Raw genomic sequence first — 20,225 nt, 5'->3', positions numbered from 1 at the left:
CTCGCTCCCTCTCTTGCTCTCTGTCACACTCTCTCACTCTCGCTCCCTCTCTTGCTCTCTGTCACACTCTCTCACTCTATGGCTCTCTCTCTTGCTCGCTCTTTCTTGCTCTCTCTCTCCCTCGTGCTCTCTCTCTCTCACTCTCTCCCTGTCTCTCTCTTACTTTCTCTCTCGCTCTCTCTCCCTCTCACTCTCGGTCTCTCGCTCTCTCTTTCTCTCACTCTCTGTCTCTCGCTCTCTCTCTCACTCTCTCTCTCCCTCTCACTCTCTCTCCCTCTCACTCTCTGTCTCTCGCTCTCTCTTTCTCTCACTCTCTGTCTCTCTCTCTCTCGTTCTCTCTCTCTCTCGATCTCTTATATTCTTTATCTAGTAGGCTTGTGGTGTAGTATCCGTAGTAGCCGTGCTGGCAAGTGGTTTCTAAATGTGTAATTGCGTATGGGTTGTGGGCCTAAATTTTTGAATAATTTTTAATTTTTTTTAGTTTAGTCCCAGTCCGTCCCTGCCTTGAACTTAACTTGTCCACTACTGAAGCTTAAAAAAGAATAAAATAAAAAATAATGACCTTATTCCACTCCACTTTTATAGAAGTAAAAGTTTAGATTACTGGAGTCCTAACTGTGAAAATATTACATTACATTACATTACATTACATGTCATTTAGCAGACGCTTTTGTCCAAAGCGACTTACAATAAGTGCATTCAACCTGATGGTACTAGACATAGACCATAGGAATCGAGTAAGTACACAACTTTAAGAGCTAACTGTCATTGCTAAGGAGTGCTATATGTTAAAGAAGAAAAGAAGAGAAAAGAAGAAGAATTTTTTTTTTTTTTTTTTTTTTTTTTTTTTTAAACATATATATCTGTTAGGTGACCATGACTTAACCGAGGTATTGTTGGAAGAGATAGGTCTTCAGCCTGCGGCGGAAGATGTACAGGCTGTCTGAGGTCCTGATGTCGGTGGGGAGCTCGTTCCACCATTTGGGAGCCAAGACAGAGAAAAGTCTGGAAGTGGTTTTGAGGCGAGTTGACCCACGCAAGGTGGGAGTCGCCAGCTGTTTGGCTGATGCAGAGCGGAGAGGACGGGCAGGGGTGTAGAGTTTGACAAGGTCCTGGATGTAAGTAGGACCTGAACCGTTAGCAGCAGAGTACGCCAGAGCTAGAGTCTTGAAGCGTATCCGCGCAGCCACTGGTAGCCAGTGGAGGGAGCGGAGGAGAGGTGTTGTGTGTGAAAATTTGGGAAGATTGAAGACCAATCGAGCAGCTGCATTCTGGATGAGTTGTAGAGGTCGGATGGCTTTGGCAGGCAGACCTGCCATGAGGGAGTTGCAGTAGTCCAGGCGTGAGATGACCAGTGCCTGGACCAGGACCTGAGCTGCCTTCTGGGTGAGAAACGGGCGGATTCTCCTGATGTTATGCAGCAAGAATCTGCAAGATCTGGTAGTGGCGGTGATGTTTGTTGAGAGGGACAGTTGGTTGTCAAGAGTTACGCCAAGGTTTTTGGCGGTTTCTGTGGAGGCAACCACTGTGTCCTGGACAGTGATGTGGAAGTCAGTGGTGGGAGAGCCCTTCCCTGGGAGGTAAAGTAGCTCAGTCTTTCCCAGGTTGAGTTTGAGATGGTGCGAGGACATCCACTGGGAGATGTCGGCCAGACATGCAGAGATACGTGCTGCTGCACGTGTTTCAGACTGGGGAAATGAGAAGATTAGCTGGGTGTCGTCGGCATAGCTATGATAGGAGAAGCCATGCGAGTGGATGAGGGAGCCAAGGGAGTTGGTGTAAATCGAGAAGAGGAGCGGACCAAGGACCGAGCCTTGAGGGACCCCAGTGGTGAGTAGACAGGGTTCTGAAACAGAACCCCTCCAAGTTACGCGGAAGGTGCGGTCCTTGAGATAGGATTTGAGCAGAGAGAGGGCAGAGCCAGATACTCCCAGGTGGTGAAGGGTGGAGATGAGGATCTGGTGATCCACAGTGTCAAAAGCTGCAGAAAGGTCCAGTAGAACCACAACAGATGAGAGAGAGGCCGCCTTCGCCTTGTGAAGCTGTTCAGTCACAGCGAGAAGGGCAGTCTCTGTTGAGTGGCCCTTCTTGAAACCAGACTGGTGAGGGTCAAGGAGGTTGTTCCCATGCAGATAGGAGGACAGCTGATTGAAGATAGCCCGTTCCAGAGTTTTGGAGAGGAACGGCAGGAGAGAGACGGGTCTGTAATTGTCCACTAAGGATGGGTCGAGGGTGGATCTCTTTAGGAGAGGATTCACCCTTGCTTCCTTCAGAGAGTTAGGAAAGCAGCCAGTAGTCAAGGAAGTGTTGACAAGATGGGAGAGGAACGGGAGGAGATCAGGAGCAATAGACTGAAACAGGTGGGAGGGAATAGGATCCAGCTGACAAGTGGTAGGACGGGCAGAGGTTACAAGGCTGAGCATTTGAGGAGGAGACAGTGGAGTGAATGCTGAGAGGGAGGGAGACACTGATGGGGAGGGAGGAGAGGCAGGTTGTGAGACTGGATGGGTAAATGACGAGCGTATGTCCTCAATCTTCTTCAGGAAATGGTTGACAAAGTGGGTTGGTAGGAGGGAGGAGGTAGGAGGGGGAGTTGGAGGGACCAGGAGGTTTGTAAAGATGGAGTAGAGCTTCTTGGGGTTGGAGAATGAGGATTGGATTTTGGTCTGATAGAAAGAGCTTTTCTCGGCTGAGATTAAAGATGAGAAGGCAGTAAGAAGAGATTGGTAGTTGCGTAGGTCCTCAGGGTGTTTAGTTTTCTGCCACTTCCGTTCTGCTGCCCGTAGGGGAGCTCTGGTGGCACGCACAGAGTCCGACAGCCAAGGGGCAGGGGAGGACTTGCGCACTTTCCGAGGAGTGAGAGGACAGAGTGAGTCAAGAGAGGAGGAGAGGGTGGCAAGGAGAGTGTCGGTTGCAGAGTTGGGCTGCAGAAGTGAGAATGAGTCCGATGAGGGGAGGGATGAGAGAACAGTTGAGGCCAGAGCAGGAGGAGAGAGAGAGCGAATGTTGCGGCGGACCAGTGCAGTATCTGTCGGTGAGGACAGACCGTCCGATCGGGAGAGTGGGAGGGAGAACTTGACAAAGTAGTGGTCAGAGACATGAAGTGGGGTTACAGAGAGATTGGTAGTCGAGCAATTCCTGGTGAAAATGAGATCGAGGAGGTTGCCAGCTTTGTGAGTAGGGGGTGATGAAGTGAGCAAGAGAGCGAAGGAGGAGAGTAGAAGTAGTAGGTCTGCTGACTTCTCGGGCTGGATGTTGAAGTCCCCGAGAAGGACAAGTGGTGGACCATCTTCAGGGAAGTTTGACAGTAGGACGTCAAGCTCCTCCAGAAATTCTCCAAGTAAAATATATATTATTGTAACGTATATTTGTGTGTGCGTGTGTGTTTCAGTGGCATGCTTTGTCGCGCTCTGAACAGTCCAAATACTACGAGCTGGCCCAGAAGGAGAGACTGCTCCACATGCAGCTTTACCCCGGATGGTCCGCCAGGGACAACTACGTATGTTCTATATGGTGTGTGTGTGTGTGTGTGTGTGTGTGTGTGTGTGTGTGTTAGAGTCAAAATAAACTACACATACACACACGAGCCACATATGCAGATTTAGCATCTTTTCACCAAACTCCATTAACAAGACGGTGATGATGGTGTCCAAGGTATAATAAAATAAACTAGAAAATTTCCTCTGGGGAAATTCTGAAAGGGTCACGGGGGCCACTGCCGGTGTGTGTACACTATGATGAGACTCTTAACCTCAAAATGTGTGTGTGTGTGTGTGTGCGTGCTTACGCGCATGTGGATGTGTGTGTGTATCTGTAACTGTAATCACATCAAAGATCAAAGGCAATCAGATCAAAGCAATCAACAGAATTAACTGACACCTGCTAATGTCCCGGAACATTGACAGGTGGAATTTCTGGCCTCGAACAGAAAGCATTTTTGGCAAAACCATAATACCTATCATTGATCCGACTTCACTTTGAGCGTCCCGAGTTCTTCCTGAATGTCTACATATGATTTTTTTTAAGAAAAATAAAAAAATAACATTGTTAGAGCAATCTAAAAAAACTGTTCCATCTTCCTTTTTTCCAAAATCTTCCTGCGTTTTTAATATGGGAGCCAATGAGGCTGTTGGTGGTGTTGGTGGATCATCTCTGCGTCCTACGCCCAAACTATAACTCTGACAGTTTTACCAGAGGATTGTGAGTGAGAAGACTAATTTTCCTACGTTTCTATGTATAAATTATTTCTGTAGAGTGGAATTTGCGTCCTGGAGCGCAGTTCTCAAATTTATTTTTTGACAATTTTTTCTCTCCCTCTACACTCTGGCGCTGACGTCTATGCTGCATTATAAGAATACTAATTTAATGCATTATAATCTGCTTATAGCTCTGTATAATACTAGTTATAAGCAAAGTAAATTTATTCACAATGCTGTTTAACAATAATCATAACATTATGAAGTATTTTGTCATAAATTCAGGATAAAATGTCTCTCGTCTTCCCTCATTGGTGGTCAGTGAAGTCGTTACTAATTCTGAAACTGTACTGATAATCTTTAACGGATATGTGTGGGTTAATTTTGAATGTTTAACCCTCTATGGTACGGTGTTTCCCTCAGGCAACATACCCATTATTGGCCTGTCAAATTTCTACAATGCATCTTTTTGAGTGATGCAATACTTTAAAAAAGAGGGAAGAGTATAGGGAACCAATAGCAATGCTTTAATTTGTCACATGACCTCCAGGCGGCCATATTGAAACACTTCTTTGCAGACTTTTCCAAAGGAAACAGCTTTGCCATTTTGCGCCAAAATGACTCAAAACGTAATTTTCTGGCCCTTTTCCATCTGGAAAAAAATATTCCTACTAATAGGAGAATAAACCTTCATTTTTGATAGTTTTAATACACTTAGACTGTTCAAGACAATCATTTCAATGGGTCGTTGGTTCAATGGTACAATGTTTCCTACAGGCAACATTCAGACAGGAAACCGTTTCAAAAAGTTCCTTTTATAATGTTTTTAAATTTAAAATGTTTATGTATTGTACCCTGTTGAAGCTACTGAGTCTTTTACACATGTTTATTAAATAAATTATGTTAAAATTACTTTTAAAAATGTTCTTTTTCTCTTGTGCACCGTTATGGTACAATGTTGTATACAGGCAACAAACCCAAAAAACTTAAAAAAAAAAAAGAATTATAAAAAAAATCTTCAAATTATGTTTATTTAGTCTATTTTAAGACAAAAAAACACTCCAAACATTTTTTTCTTAACTCCATCATAATGCGTACCAAAGAGGGTTAATTTTTTCATTTGAAGTTTCTTCTTCTTCTCTTTCCAGGGTAAAAAAAAGAGGAAGGGGAGCCAGCAGACGGCAGGAAGCTGCACCAGGTCGGCCTCAAAAACAACAAAATAAAAGTCTTCTGTGAAATATTTCCCTCTGAGTTGCAGAGGAAGTAGAAAGTAGAAAATGGAAAAATGCAAGTGCACGTATCTTGAAATTGTACTTAAAAAGTACTTGAGTTAACTGCAGGCTTATAACAAAATGTAGCTGAAAACTAAATGATCAAACGTTTTATTTTTTATTTTTCTTTGCAGCTGGACTCTCAGTGCTGGATGAGACTGCTGAGGACACACACACACACACACACACAGACACACACTCACACACACACACACACACACGTACACACACACACACACACAGACACACAGACACACACACACACACACACACACACTAAAAAATAAAGCACAAAGAATTTGACATTTTCACACTTTTCTGTATTCATTCAAGTGTATTATTATTATTTATTTTACTAATGTATTTAATTACTATGAATTACTAATTTTAGTGTATTATTAGTGTATCTATTTTACAAATGTATTCATTTCATTATGTATTAATGCTTAATGAACATCTATATGAACATCCATTATCTGTCTAAACTTCTGGTCAATAAAATAAAAAAATAAACAGGTGTCTACATTTCTAAATCACCCAAGCATTGTTATTTTTGTGCATTATAAGTTCCGTAAGCACAACTTTCATATCAGACATAACATATTCTATATATTTTTGGTTAAAAAACGTAAAAAAAAAGATTTACTGTTATATTAGGTTTGCAGAAATGTAAAATGCCAACATTTATTCCAACAAGCTCTCCAACCTAAATGACAGAAGAGGTCGTGTGTCAGTACCACAAATTATGGCACGTAGGTTATAAATGCGGCTTGCAGTACAGCGGAGCGTTCTAAAAATAAATCTTCTGGTAAGGCTTTATGAAAGACAGTTTAACCAGTAAATAAATTACATAAATGCTGGAAATGGAAAGGGTCAGGGAAAGGGTCTAATAATTTTGGTTATTATCAAGAAAACCATTAAAAATGGCTAGATATCAGCTCTTAAATACATTTAGTGGTACCAGGCATTAAAATGAACAAGAAATTAGAGAAAATAAGGGTCTAATATTTTTTTCCATGACTGTATATTGATGTTTTTGAGGCTGTTTATTCTAGTGACAGGTATGATACTCGTCTACAACACAACATCAATCAACAACAGCATCTCTTGGCTGAAAATAAATCTTTTATTATCAAAGCAACCAGCTGATGGTGACATTTTGTTCGAGTCAGCTGACAATATTTAACTCTGAGTAACATCAGGTAACACTTTGATAACAGTAACTTTTAAGGACCGACAGTCTTCATTCACCCGACGTTTCACTGCGTCATTCATAATAAAGACCAGCGTAAAATAAAATAAAATAAAAAAACAGTAAAAAAAAAAAAAAAACAGACCGCTGTGAGCTCAGCGTCTCAATACTTTACACATTTTACACATGTAAATATAACTTAAACAGTAATTACAGAAAGACATTTACAATGTTAAATAAACTTGTGAAGTCTCAAGTTAGCATTGGAATGTTACGTCGCTAGCAGTATAGCTCCCAGAAGCTAACGAGCACCTTACAAATCACAGCATCAGACTGAATAATCGCCCCACAAGGTAACATTGAATGCAAAAACATTTTTTTAGTCGTTAGAGTGCTGCTAACTGCAAACAATCACTCTCATAGTGGTGAAAACTGGAGTTAGCCCTGACAATGCTAAGTCGCTAGCAATTTAGCTTTCCTGAATCTCCAACTAGTTTTTGAACCAAAAGTCAGAAAAAAACTCAAATTTTAACATTTTAAACTTTTTTCTAAGTAGTTAGCATGTGGCTAACGTCAGACAATTTCCCATTCACTCTCAAATAGATGAAAACCAACTGAAGTTAGCAATGAGAATGCTAAGTTGCTAGCAATTTCGCTTCCCTGAATCTCTGATTAGTTTACGAACCAAACAGTCTCAAATCTCAATATTTAAACATTTTAAACTTTTTCTTAGTAGTTAGCATGTGGCTAACTTCAAACAATTCACCATTCAGTCTCAAACTGGTGAAAACCAACTGAAGTTAGCGCTGAGAATGCTAAGTTGCTAGCAACTTATCTTTCCTGAATCTCTGATTAGTTTACGAACCAAAAGTCAGAAAAAAACTCACATTTTAACATTTTAAACTTTTTTTTTTCTAAGTAGTTAGCATGTGGCTAACTTCAGACAATTTCCCATTCACTCTCAAATGGATGAAAACCAACTGAAGTTAGCAATGACAATGCTAAGTTGCTAGCAATTTCGCTTCCCTGAATCTCTGATTAGTTTACGAACCAAACAGTCAAAAAAAATCTCAATATTTAAACATTTTAAACTTTTTCTTAGTAGTTAGCATGTGGCTAACTTCAAACAATTCACCATTCACTCTCAAACTGGTGAAAAAACCAACTGAAGTTAGCGCTGAGAATGCTAAGTTGCTAGCAACTTATCTTTCCTGAATCTCTGATTAGTTTATGAACCACACAGTCAGAAAAAATCTCAATATTTGAACATTTTGCCTCATTTTTTTGTGGCACAAGACGGTTTATTTACATTTAATGGATGCTAAACACCTATATTTTTTTGGTTTAACTTCATTATTCTCAAAACAGTCGTTTAGCTGCACTGGTGATGTAATCAGCAGTTTTTATGTAGTTTGTGAACCAGAAAAACATATATATATCTATATCTTTTAGCAAAAATGGCTGTTTTTGTTACATGAAAATGTTTTGGAGCCGAATGCCAGGTTCTGTTAATGCACCTGAATCAAAAAAACAAACCTTTAAATCGTAGCATGTTGAGCATCACAGCTAATCCTGCAGTAAACCAGAGTTTTGTCATATTGTCCTTTAGTTTTCTTCATGTTTGCTAAAAACTGGACGCTCTCTCCTGGAAGATAATCTGGTGTTCCATGATGATTTAATCCTGCTGATCCAACAGTAACGCAGCCATGTTTATAATCAGTAACACTGGAATCATGTTCTCACTCTTGAACATAAACATTTCCCTCAGCGAGCTCCGAGCCTCGTGCATGAATCGCCCTTACGCAAAAATGTGATCTACAACTGTACAAACAATGTAGCATTATAGTCCGGCGGCTTAGGACCAGATTTGGGAAGAAAGGGGACACGTCGGACAAAAGCACCAAATTTTTTCCACATGCTCGCTATCACTATAGGTTTCAATTTTTGGTAGGAGCCAATTCATCAAAATTGCAGATCGGAGATGGCAGCCATATAAAATCAATGAGAACCAGTATATCTTCTAAGCCACTTAGAAGGTCAATCTTAGTGTCAAAATCTACATTTTCTGGGTCAAAGAATAATTTAAAGCTACTGAGAATATCACTAGATGATCAAATAGATATGTTCATTTTGGCCATGTATTTACATAATTATTAGATTCCAAACATTTTCAGCTCAGGATTCTCTGCTGCAGCACTTGAAGTGAGTTGCCTACCAGTCTGAGTGAAAATAATCATCTAGTGATATTCTCAATAGCTTTAAATGATTCCTTGACCCAGAAAATGTAGATTTTGACACCAAGATTGACCTTCTGAGTGGCTTGGAAGATGTATTGGTTCTCATAGACTTTATATGGGTGCCATCTCGGATCGGCCATCTTGATGAAGTGGCTCCTACCAAAAATTGAAACCTATGGTGATAGAGAGCATGTGGAAAAAATTTGGTGCTTTTGTCCAGCGTGTCCCCTTTATTTAGCTAAGCCGCCTGACTATTAAGACTTTTGTACTTCTTAATTTGAATGAAAATTTGCCAATTCCCACAAACGCTGACTCACTTTTTGTGCTGTTAAAAGGTAATAATGATGATGTAAAAGCTCAAAACAGCAGAAGATAATGTAATTATTGAGACACTAATTAAAGATGATTAAATCCGGCCTCTATATGCCTGCAAGCTCACACTCCGGCTGGCCACGACTCTACATAAATTTGCATTATTGCCTTTCAAAATAAATCTAACTTTTTAATTTCAGTGATCGGGGCTAATTACACATTTTCTGGCAGGCATATTCAATTAAAGAACCGGATAAATCTAAATTTTCGGTGAGAACAGAGTTTCTGTTTGGATGTTTTTGCACTTTTTAAACCATTTATTGAGTGATTATAATAATATCTGTACTCATTTTAACTACATTTTTGTGCTATGATGCATCATCATCTATGTTAATATAGCTGTGTTTATTTCTTATATGTTAATTATAAAAGTAAAATTGTCAAAAAAGACATGGCATGACATGTTTCATGACTCCCACGTAGGATTTTCTTATATTCCTCTTATTGCTGTGTATAAATAAGAGAAAAATAAGAAACCCTTCATGCACAAGGCCCGGTATTGCTGCTTTTCACCTCTGCAGCTGGTCGATCTGTTGCTGTTTGAGCTGCAAAACCAAAAAAAACCCTCAAAATCTACATCTGAAGTCCAGTCCTGCAGCTGCAGCAGATCCCGCACGGTTTGCAGGATGGTAGTTTGCATTTACTGGCACTCTTTAAACTTTAAACTAGCTTGAGATGTTTGTAATAATTGCTAATCTGAACTCAAATCAAGTAAACAATGTTTTCACTGAAACACGGCCACAAGCTGCAAACTTTTGTCCTCAATTTTTGGCACAAACGCTGAAAAATTGTCTCTCTCTCTGCTGATTCAGCAGGATTAACTGCTTTTTAACCGTTTTGGGGGGGTTTAAGTGATAAACAATCACCAGCTGATCATGTAAACGTCTCTTCCTGCTCTCAGCTGGAGATGCTGGTCCTCATAAATAAGGTTCTCGGTCCTGCTGCAGGAGTCCCGGGTCACTCGTCCCTGCCGCCCTCCACCATCCTGTAGCGCTGCCTGCAGGAGGAGGGCAGCGCCACGGGCCACGAGAACACGATGGGAACCGTCGTCTGCACGTTCTTCTCCAGGAAGTTAAAGACGGGGTTCCACCACGTCCTCGACAGGTAGTTGTTGGGAGCCTGGCGCAGCGTCTGGACATAGAGAACGTACACAATTATGATGAATGCATGAGTCAAAAAACAGACTAATTGATCTGCAATTATTGTGAGAATTGTTCATAGTTTCTCAACAAAGATGCAAAATGTTCATGTTCCAGCTCCTCAAATGGGACTTTTTTACTTTTCTTTTTTTTTAATGCAGTTTTAGCATTTAAACAGTCACATTTATATGTATGGTTAAAACAAGAAACCAACATAAAAATATAATATAATAATAATAATAATAATAATAATAATAATAATAATAATAATAATGATAATGATAATAATAAACCTAACAAAATAAATAAAATAAATAAATACAAGATAATACAAAAATAAATAATAATAATAATACTACAATAAAAATACATAATAATAATAATACACTTAAAAATAATACATAATAAAATAAATAAATGAGTAAAATAAATAAATAATACAAAATAAATAATAGTGATACAGTAAAAAAATACATAATGAAATAAATAAATAAGAAAAATAAATGAAAAAATAATACAAAAATAAATAACACTTAAAAATTGATAATACATAATTAAATAAATAAATTAGTAAAATAAATACTAATAATAATACATTAAAAATTAATAATTAATAATAAAATATATAAGTAAAATTAATTAAATAATAACAATAATAATACACTTGAACACAAAATTAACACAAAATTGTTAAATTTAAATTATTTTTATTTAATTTTAGTTTTTTTGTAAAAATAAACACTCTTTTGTGTTATTCTTCTAAATTTGCAGTCTGTTTTTATTCATGTCCCAACTTTTGTGGCATGTGTGTGTGTGTGTGTGTCCTTACATGTGTGTTGGCCATGGTGTGGTACCACCAGAAGGTCCTGGTGGTGGCGAAGTACCCCACCACCACGTCGATGCTGTAATGCTCGTGAGCGACGAGGATGCAGACGACTCCAGAGGCGCTGAGCAGCCAACAGATCCACACGTACCAGCGCATCCAGCGGGGGGAGTCTGCACACACACACACACACACACACACACACACACACACACACACACACACACACACACACACACACACACACACACACACACACGATTTAGATTTTTGGCATAAAAATAAACTCCTTTAATTCCAGCAATAATCTAACAGAGAGGTGTGTGTCCTCACACTCTTTGATGAAGAGGTAGGACAGCGTCAGCATGACGGTGTGACCGCTGTACAGGAAGTCTCCACACATCAGGTGAGAGCCGGTCAGAGACAGACCTGAACAAACAAACAAACAAACAAACAAATAAACTGAATTAATTAAAGCTGGAAAACCACTTTGACCACAGTGCCCCCTGCAGGCCGGGAGCAGCAACTACAGGAACAGTAAAGTTCTACAAAACAGGTTTAAAGTTCTCAGGATGAGCAATAAGCTGTAAAAAAAGATTAAATCTTTCTGTTTTAGTGCTATAAGTTTGTATGTTACCTCCTCCTGAGATCAGCCTCAAAATCCTCCAGATTTTCCCAGTCGAGTCGTTGTAAAGCTGCACGGAGACGAAGAAACAAACATTTAGTCATGAAGACATGTAAACCTGCAGTAAATGAGAGTTTATTGTGTTTATATTGTATAAACAATATTATATGTGAGAATTTTGGCGTATGTATTGCACGTAATCTGAAAGTGTAAAGTTACATTTGTGGTATAAATAACAAACCAACATAAATATAATAAAAATAATAATAATAATAATAATACAGTTAAAAAATAAATACATAAAAATACAGTTAAAAAATACATGATAAAATAAATAATAATAATAACACACTTAGAAATTAACAATTAATAAATTGGTCAAATAAATACTACAGATAATACATTTAAAATGAATAATTCATAATAACAAAGTAGTAGTATAATAACAGAATAGATTGACAATTTGAAAGTTTTAAGTCGTGCAATTTGAGCGCGGCTCACAACTTATTTGTCACATTTCCAAATAATAAAGACATAACTTCTCTATTATTAATAAGCAGAAGCAGAGGCGTGAGAGATGATGCGTGGCGAGCGTACCTTGGGAGCGCAGACCATGTGTTTCCCGGGCACGGGCAGCGTGGTGATGTACATGGTGACGGCGCGGTACATGTAGAGCGTCCCGATCAGGAAGAAACAGCGGCGACCGATGATCGCTCTGCAGGGACAGAGAAGCATCTCATTAAATATAAAACACAAAAAGAAACATTTCTCTGGTTTCCCTCCACGCTGCTGGTTTGTCAAACTACTGTAAAGTGAGAAAAAATGATTAGTCCACCCTTGTTTTCTTCAGTTTCTTGTTCATTTTAATGCCTGTTACAACTAATTGTACATTTGTTTGGACAAATATTATGATAACAACAAATATAGCTAATACTTTTCTTGTTAATAAAAATATTTCTGTTAAATTTTGGGGTCTTTGTTTATTTTTTTCTGGTATCAAAAATGGTATCGAGTATCGAATATTTTCCTGAGTATCGGTATCGAGGTGAGAATTTTAGTATCGTGACGACCCTATGAGAAAGAATTACATAATATCATTTTTTTAAATTTACTTAACTCATTGAGGCCTAAAACGCCTGTAAAACCTCTGGGCGATTTTAAAATCAGCCCCTAAAACCTGAAGTTTTTCTGTAAATTCAACATAAGTGTCAACGCTTCTACTAAATAATAGATTTTTCAGCCTCTGTAGCAGATAGAAATGAAATTCAAAAAGTATTTGAGAGCTTATACAAATACTACAAAATGACGTATCCGCTTTCCAGGCTTCAGTGATTATAGAGGGGAAAATTTTACCGATATAGTTAATTTTTGCACCAATACGAGCAAGAAAAGGTCCTCAGAAGCTGCTTTCTACAACAAACAACTTTAAAAAATATTTAACATTACGATAAAGCAATGTCAAGAATTCTATTCTCCATTCTAGAAATGAAAACTAAGAAAAATTTATAATAAATAAAAATAAATACAAAAATTGATAAATAAGTACTGGGTGTTTGGTATCAGTATGCTGAGACTTTAACACATTACAATAAAATAAAATAAAATGAATACAAAGCTAAATTAACCTCACTGTATGTTTAGTATCACTGTGCTTTCATGAAGAATAAACATTTCAATGGGTTAAAATGTCTAAGTCCAGTCAACACAATAAAGATATCTAGATTCAGATAAAATTATTTCATGCAGCCACTTGTCATAATAAAATGATGTTCATTCAACAAAACATTTTTTTGAGTGTATCCAGTTAATGCCACCAGTCCTACTTGTGTTTGAGGAAGATCCACTGGACGAACCAGAGCCCGACCAGGATCAGCCCGTTGACCTCGGTGACGGTGAAGGCCCAGGGCACGCGGTCCACGTAGTCGAAGAACTTGTCGGGCAGCGGCGGGCTCACCGACTTGTCCGGCACGCGCTCGTGGACCACGGTGATGATGACGGTGGTGAAGACCAGCACGAAGACGGCGTAGAGGAAGGCCACGCCCGTCTTCCACCACTCCTTGGGGAGGCGGTTGGCGCGCTCCTCCGGCACCGTGATCTTGACGTAGTCGCAGTGGCGCCTCAGCCCGCTGCTCAGAGACTGGATCAGGTGGTTCTGCTTCAGCAGGCTGCTCAGCTTACGCCCCTCCTGAGGGGTCTTGCCGTCGTGGGCGTCCGTGGAGGGTGGCGGCGGCGGGGAGGCGTGGCGGGTTGGGTTCCCATTGGCGACCCTTGGCGGCGTTGGGGGATTCGTCGTGGTCACGTTAGCTTCCACATGAGGACGGACATCGTCGCTGTCCTGGATCAGTTCTGACGCTGCCATGCTTCAAGAGTTCTTTGACCAGGAAGAAGAAAGTTTACAAAAATCTGCGACAAAAAGCTCAGAAATATTCCGATAAAATCAGTAATCCAGAATCAGCACTGCAGCAGAAAGAGACCAGGAGTCCAGGGTCATTGATTGATTGATTGATTGGCGGATCAATAATCTCATCAGTATCTTCAGATAAACTGGAGGCGGCTGGTTGGTCGATCACGATGATTCAGCACAAACCTGGAAAAACAAAAACATGTTTACTCCCTAAAGCAGTAGTTCTCAACCTTTTTGAGTCGCGACCCGCAATTTAACAGGCATGTTGTCCGCAACACAATGTCACAGTTCAGATCACCAAAAAAATAAACAAAATGACCAAAAAAGACACAAAATAACTAAAAAAAGACAGAAAATGACCAAAAAAGGCAAAAATGACCAAAAAAAGACACAATATGACCAAAAAAAGACACAAAATGACCAAAAAAAGACACAAAATGACCAAAAAGACACAAAATGACCAAAAAAAGACACCAAAAGACACAAAATGACTAAAATAAGACACAAAATGACAAAAAAAGACACAACATGACAAAAAAGACACTGAAAGACACAAAATGACAAAAAAGACACAAAATGACCAAAAAAATACACAAAATGACTAAAAAAAAGACACAAAATGACAAAAAAGACACCAAAAGACACAAAATGACTAAAAAAAGACACAAAATGACCAAAAAAAGACACAAAATGACTTCCAAAGACATGAAAAGAATTCAAAAATGGACAAAATAGCCCGAGACTCCATAGAGTTAAGTTGTTAACCCATTTCTTGTTCCCTGAAAAAGGCCTACTTGTATAATTCTGAAATGTACATTATTTTTCAGTTTTGGTTCAGCTTACCTTTTTTTATTTACCTCTGGCAGTTCACCACTTACCTTTGGACCCTTTCAAGCTGTTCATTTGACTTGAACTGCTTGAATTTCAATAAAAAACTGGAAAAATTGGGGTGTTCTAAAACTTTTGACCTGTAGTGAAAATCAGTAAAATCAAAGAAATTCTCAATAAAGTCCTGAACTGAACACCTGCCCTCGACTACTGAACTCCTCTCTGAAGCTAATCAAGTTCAGGCTACTGACCTGGTTCTCACACTCACACACACACACACACACACACACACACACACACACACACACAGATAAAGCAGGAACCAGGCTACCGTGGGAGTGAAACTTGACTGTTTGACTGTTAGTAACCTGAGGGAGCCACTCCCTGTAAAACAGACACACCCACACACACACACACACACACACACACACACACACACACACACACACACACACACACACACACACACACACACACACACACACACACACACACACACCCTATTAGTGACACACACATGACTTGTGGTAGAAAACGAGTCAGACGACATCAACGTCATTATCAAACACACAGAGCTCCTTATTAAACCATCTTAACCCTCCTGGCATGTTGCAGGTTCAATTGACCCATTTATAAGTTTATAAAACTAAAAAAAATACAGTTAAAGTGTAAAATAAAATTTTTTACAATTTTAAAATAAAAAAATAAAAAAAATCTCACACAGACACACACACACACACACAGACACGCTTTCGCTCTCTCACACTGACACACACACACACAGACACAGACACACACACTTGCTCACACAGACACAGACACACAGATACAGACACAGACACACACAGACACAGACACAGACACACAGATACACACACACACACACAGACACAGACACACAGATACAGACACAGACACAGACACACTCACACAGACACAGACACAGACACACAGATACAGACACAGACACACACAGACACAGACACAGACACACAGATACACACACACACACAGACACAGACACACAGATACAGACACAGACACACACACACACACTTGCTCACACAGACACAGACACACAGATACAGACACAGACACACACAGACACAGACACAGATACACACACACACAGACACAGACACACAGATACAGACACAGACACACACACACACTTGCTCACACAGATACAGACACACAGACACACACACACACAGACACTTGCTCACACAGACACAGACACAGACAAACAGATACAGACACAGACACACACAGACACAGACACACAGATACACACACACACAGACACAGACACACAGATACAGACACAGACACACACACACACACTTGCTCACACAGACAGACACACAGACAGACACACACACACACACACACACACACAGACACTTGCTCACACAGACACAGACAAACACACTTGCTCACACAGACACAGACACACAGACACACACACAAAGTAACAACAACTTTTTCCTCCTGTCCTGAGCCTGTTTGATGACCTCACTAATAAAACTTTATATATATTTGTGTTTTTAAGGACGGACATGAGGTCAGGCAGCACTGAGACTCTTTATCAGGACCTGATCCAGTCTCAGTCTCAGTCTCAGGTGGATATAAAGGGACTGGGTCAGATTGTGTAAAGTGTGAGTCAGGTCTCTGAGTCCTGTGAAATACCTCGTCCTCTCCCACTGCCTCTCGACAACAGTTCACACACCGGTGAACGTGTGCTAACACACACACACACACTTGCTCACACAGACACAAAGACACACACACACACACACACACAGACACAGACACGAGATTTAAAAACACTTTCTGTTCAGCAGAGAAACAACCTGCAGCTTCAAACTCGTCAGACAGGACTGAAGAGAGATTAAACCATTAAACTAAAGTGTTTTATAATTTAATTTTTCCTTGAAAGTGCTTTACTAGGTGTTTTACTGTTAAAGATCTTTCTCTGAATCTTTTATTAACTACAGACCGTTCATGTGGATTTTTGATACTATTACCAATTTATAGAAGGGGAAAATTTTACAGAAATAGTGAATTTTTGCACCAATATGAGCTAGAAAAGGTCCTCAGAAGCTGCTTTCTACAACAAACAACTTAAAAATAAATATTTAACATTATTATAAAGCAATGTCAAGCAATTCTAGCAATGAAAACTAAGAAAATTAATAATAAATAAAAATAAATAAATAAATTGATAAATAAGTACTGGATGTTTAGTATCAGTATGCTGAGACTTTAACACATTAAAATAAAATAAAATAAAATAAATAAAAAGCTAATTTAACCTCACTTTATGTTTAGTATCACTGTGCTTTCATGAAGAATAAACAAAATAAATAAATAATTTATGTTCAGTGTTTGTCAATAAATAATATATAAAACATAATTTTAAAAATGTGCTTAATGAACATCAGTATAGTGCTGACTATTTAAATACATAATAAATTAAATTAAATTAATAAATAAATGAAATAGTTATTTGACATCATTTCAAAAATCAAACCATACAGTAAGTCTGTCGGGCTCTAATTGCTACACCTTAATTTAATTTAGTGTTTACTTTCTTTTATGTTTTGGGAATATTTTATTTTATCATGTCTCAAAAATAAAGAAAAGTCCAACAGTCACATATCAGCTGCAAATATGCAACTAAATGCTTTTTTTAAACATTTTTTTTGTTTATTTAGCTGTAAAATCTTGCTTTATAATTTATTTTTTACAAAATTATTATTTATTTATTTATTTATTCATTTATTTATCAGTCGGGCTCTAATTGCTACATCTTAATTTAATTTAGTGTTTACTTTCTTTTATGTTTTGGGAATATTTTATTTTATCACGTCTCAAAAATAAAGAAAAGTCCAACAGTCACATATCAGCTGCAAATATGCAACTAAATGCTTTTTTAAAACATTTTTTTTTGTTTATTTAGTAAAATTTTGTTTATTTTTGTAAAATCTTGCTTTATAATTTAGTTTTTTACAAACTAAAAAATAAAATTATTTATTTATTATTATTATTATTATTATTCCAGCAGCTGTTTTTGTTCTTTATTCTTATTCTTGTTTTATTTTATTTATTGCATGTAATAATTCTTAATCTTTTCCCACTGGATTCTCTGTAACAAGAGAAATTTCCCCCGGGGTATTATTATTAAAGTTTTTTTTAAAGTACATAATAAAGTAAGTAATGTTTTGGGAATATTTTATTTTATCATGTCTCAAAAATGAAGAAAAGTCCAACAGTCACATATGAGCTGCAAATATACAACTAAATGCTTTTTTAAAACATTTTTTTTGTTAAATTAGCTGTAAAATCTTGCTTTATAATTTATTTTTCACAAAATTATTTATTTATTTATCTATTTATTTATCTATTTATTTATTTATTATTATTATTATTATTATTATTCCAGCAGCTGTTTATGTTCTTCATTCTTATTTTATTTTATTTATTGCAGTAATAATTCTTAATATTTTCCCACTGGATTCTCTGTAACAAGAGAAATTCCCCCCTGATTATTTAATTATTTATTCATTTATTTATTATTATTCCAGCAGCTGTTTTTTTATTTTAATTAGTTTATTTAGCTGTAAAATCTTGCTTTATAATTTATTTTTTACAAATGTATTTATTTATTTATTATTATTCCAGTTTTTGTTCTTTATTCTTATTTTATTTTATTTTATTTATTGCATGTAATAATTCTTAATCTTTTCCCACTGGATTCTCTGTAACAAGAGAAATTTCCCCCTGGTATTATTATTATTATTATTATTAAAGTCATTCTGGTTCTGATTCTGGTTTCTGTGGCCGTTTAAAGAGGATCATCTCCTGCTGCTGCATCATGTCACATCCTGTTGACAGAGAGACATTAAGGCTATAACCTCGTTAGCGTTATGTCATGTCATGTGAATTACATTTCCACTGATTAACGTGATTCACCAACACAAGACGGACAGCCAGCCCATTATTACTCAGACTCACTTTCTGTCTCGGAGCTGCAGCTCAACACCACATTTACTCAAGATTTAGTGTTTTATCGTTGTTTTAAGCCTCGACAGGCCCGTTTATAATAAAAACAATTAATGGATAATAAATAAAATTGTCCTGACTTGATTTAGTTTGTCTATTAAATGTCATAAATATAGAAAAATACACATTAATGTCTTCAAACTGTCTGTTTAGTCCAAAGCAAAAATATGTTTTATTATAAATTATATGAAATAGAAAAAAACTACAAATTTTCTGCAAATTTATATTTTCAGAAGCCAGAACTTGCAAATATTTGGACTTTTCTCGTGATGAATCAATAATCAATATAGTTGCTGATTTACTCTAATAATTGACTGTTTCAGCACAAAATAAAAGTACTTGAAACATACTTATTTTAATATTTTATGTGTACAAACTGCAACTAATAACTGTTAATTGTTTGGTTTGTAAAATCTAAAAAACAAACAAACAAATAAAACGTTTCTTAAAGTCCAAGTTAACGTCTTTAAGTATCTTGTTTTGTTATATATATAGATATATTTTTTCTGTCCATTAGTCTTTTAATTTTTGCAGGTCTAAAATAAAATAAAGCAAAACATTAAATCATTTTGGGTAACTCAATAACTGAACCATTAATTGAAAAAAAAAAAAAATTACAATTTAAAAGTGAAAAAGTGTTTAAGTACTGTGGAACAAAAAGTTTCTGCTTTTATAACTTTACTTAAATAAAAACTAATAAGTATTGGCATCAGTTTATACTTAAAGTAGCAAAAATAAATACTCATTATACAGAATTATATATATATATTATAGGGTTATAAATACTTTGTAGTAATAATTAAAATCTTCAAAGTAACTAGTAACTAAATCAGAAGTGTAGTTAAGTATAAAGTAACAGAATAGAGTGAAAATATTCAAGAAAACTTGTATAAACTGAACTTTTGTAAGCTAAAGTAGGTAAATAAACGTCAGTAAATACTTCGTTACTTCGCAAAACCTTTCAGATTAAAGCAGAATAAAACTAAAATCGGAATAAATCGCTACTTATTCACATTTTGACAAATCAAAAAAACAAAAAAAACTAATAAAACGTTTCTTAAAGTCCAAGTTAA

At 37.2% G+C, this 20,225-nt stretch overlaps 1 protein-coding gene across 1 annotated transcript; it reads right to left on the bottom strand.

Annotated features, from left to right (window-relative positions):
* Positions 1-8,933: 8,933 nt before the first annotated feature.
* Positions 8,934-14,487, bottom strand: LOC131989084 (phosphatidylcholine:ceramide cholinephosphotransferase 2-like). The gene is made up of 6 exons (XM_059354261.1): positions 13,679-14,487; positions 12,453-12,570; positions 11,868-11,925; positions 11,564-11,659; positions 11,237-11,403; positions 8,934-10,399 (listed from the first exon to the last, which is right to left on the bottom strand). Exons 1-6 carry the CDS (start codon positions 14,212-14,214, stop codon positions 10,226-10,228), a joined length of 1,149 nt encoding a protein of 382 aa, XP_059210244.1. The 5' UTR covers positions 14,215-14,487; the 3' UTR covers positions 8,934-10,225.
* Positions 14,488-20,225: the final 5,738 nt, after the last annotated feature.

This window comes from Centropristis striata, chromosome 17 (assembly GCF_030273125.1).
Source record: "Centropristis striata isolate RG_2023a ecotype Rhode Island chromosome 17, C.striata_1.0, whole genome shotgun sequence".
Taxonomy (NCBI): Eukaryota; Metazoa; Chordata; class Actinopteri; order Perciformes; family Serranidae; genus Centropristis; species Centropristis striata.
Note: the sequence above shows the minus strand (reverse complement) of the source record. Positions and strands in the feature narration are given on the sequence as shown.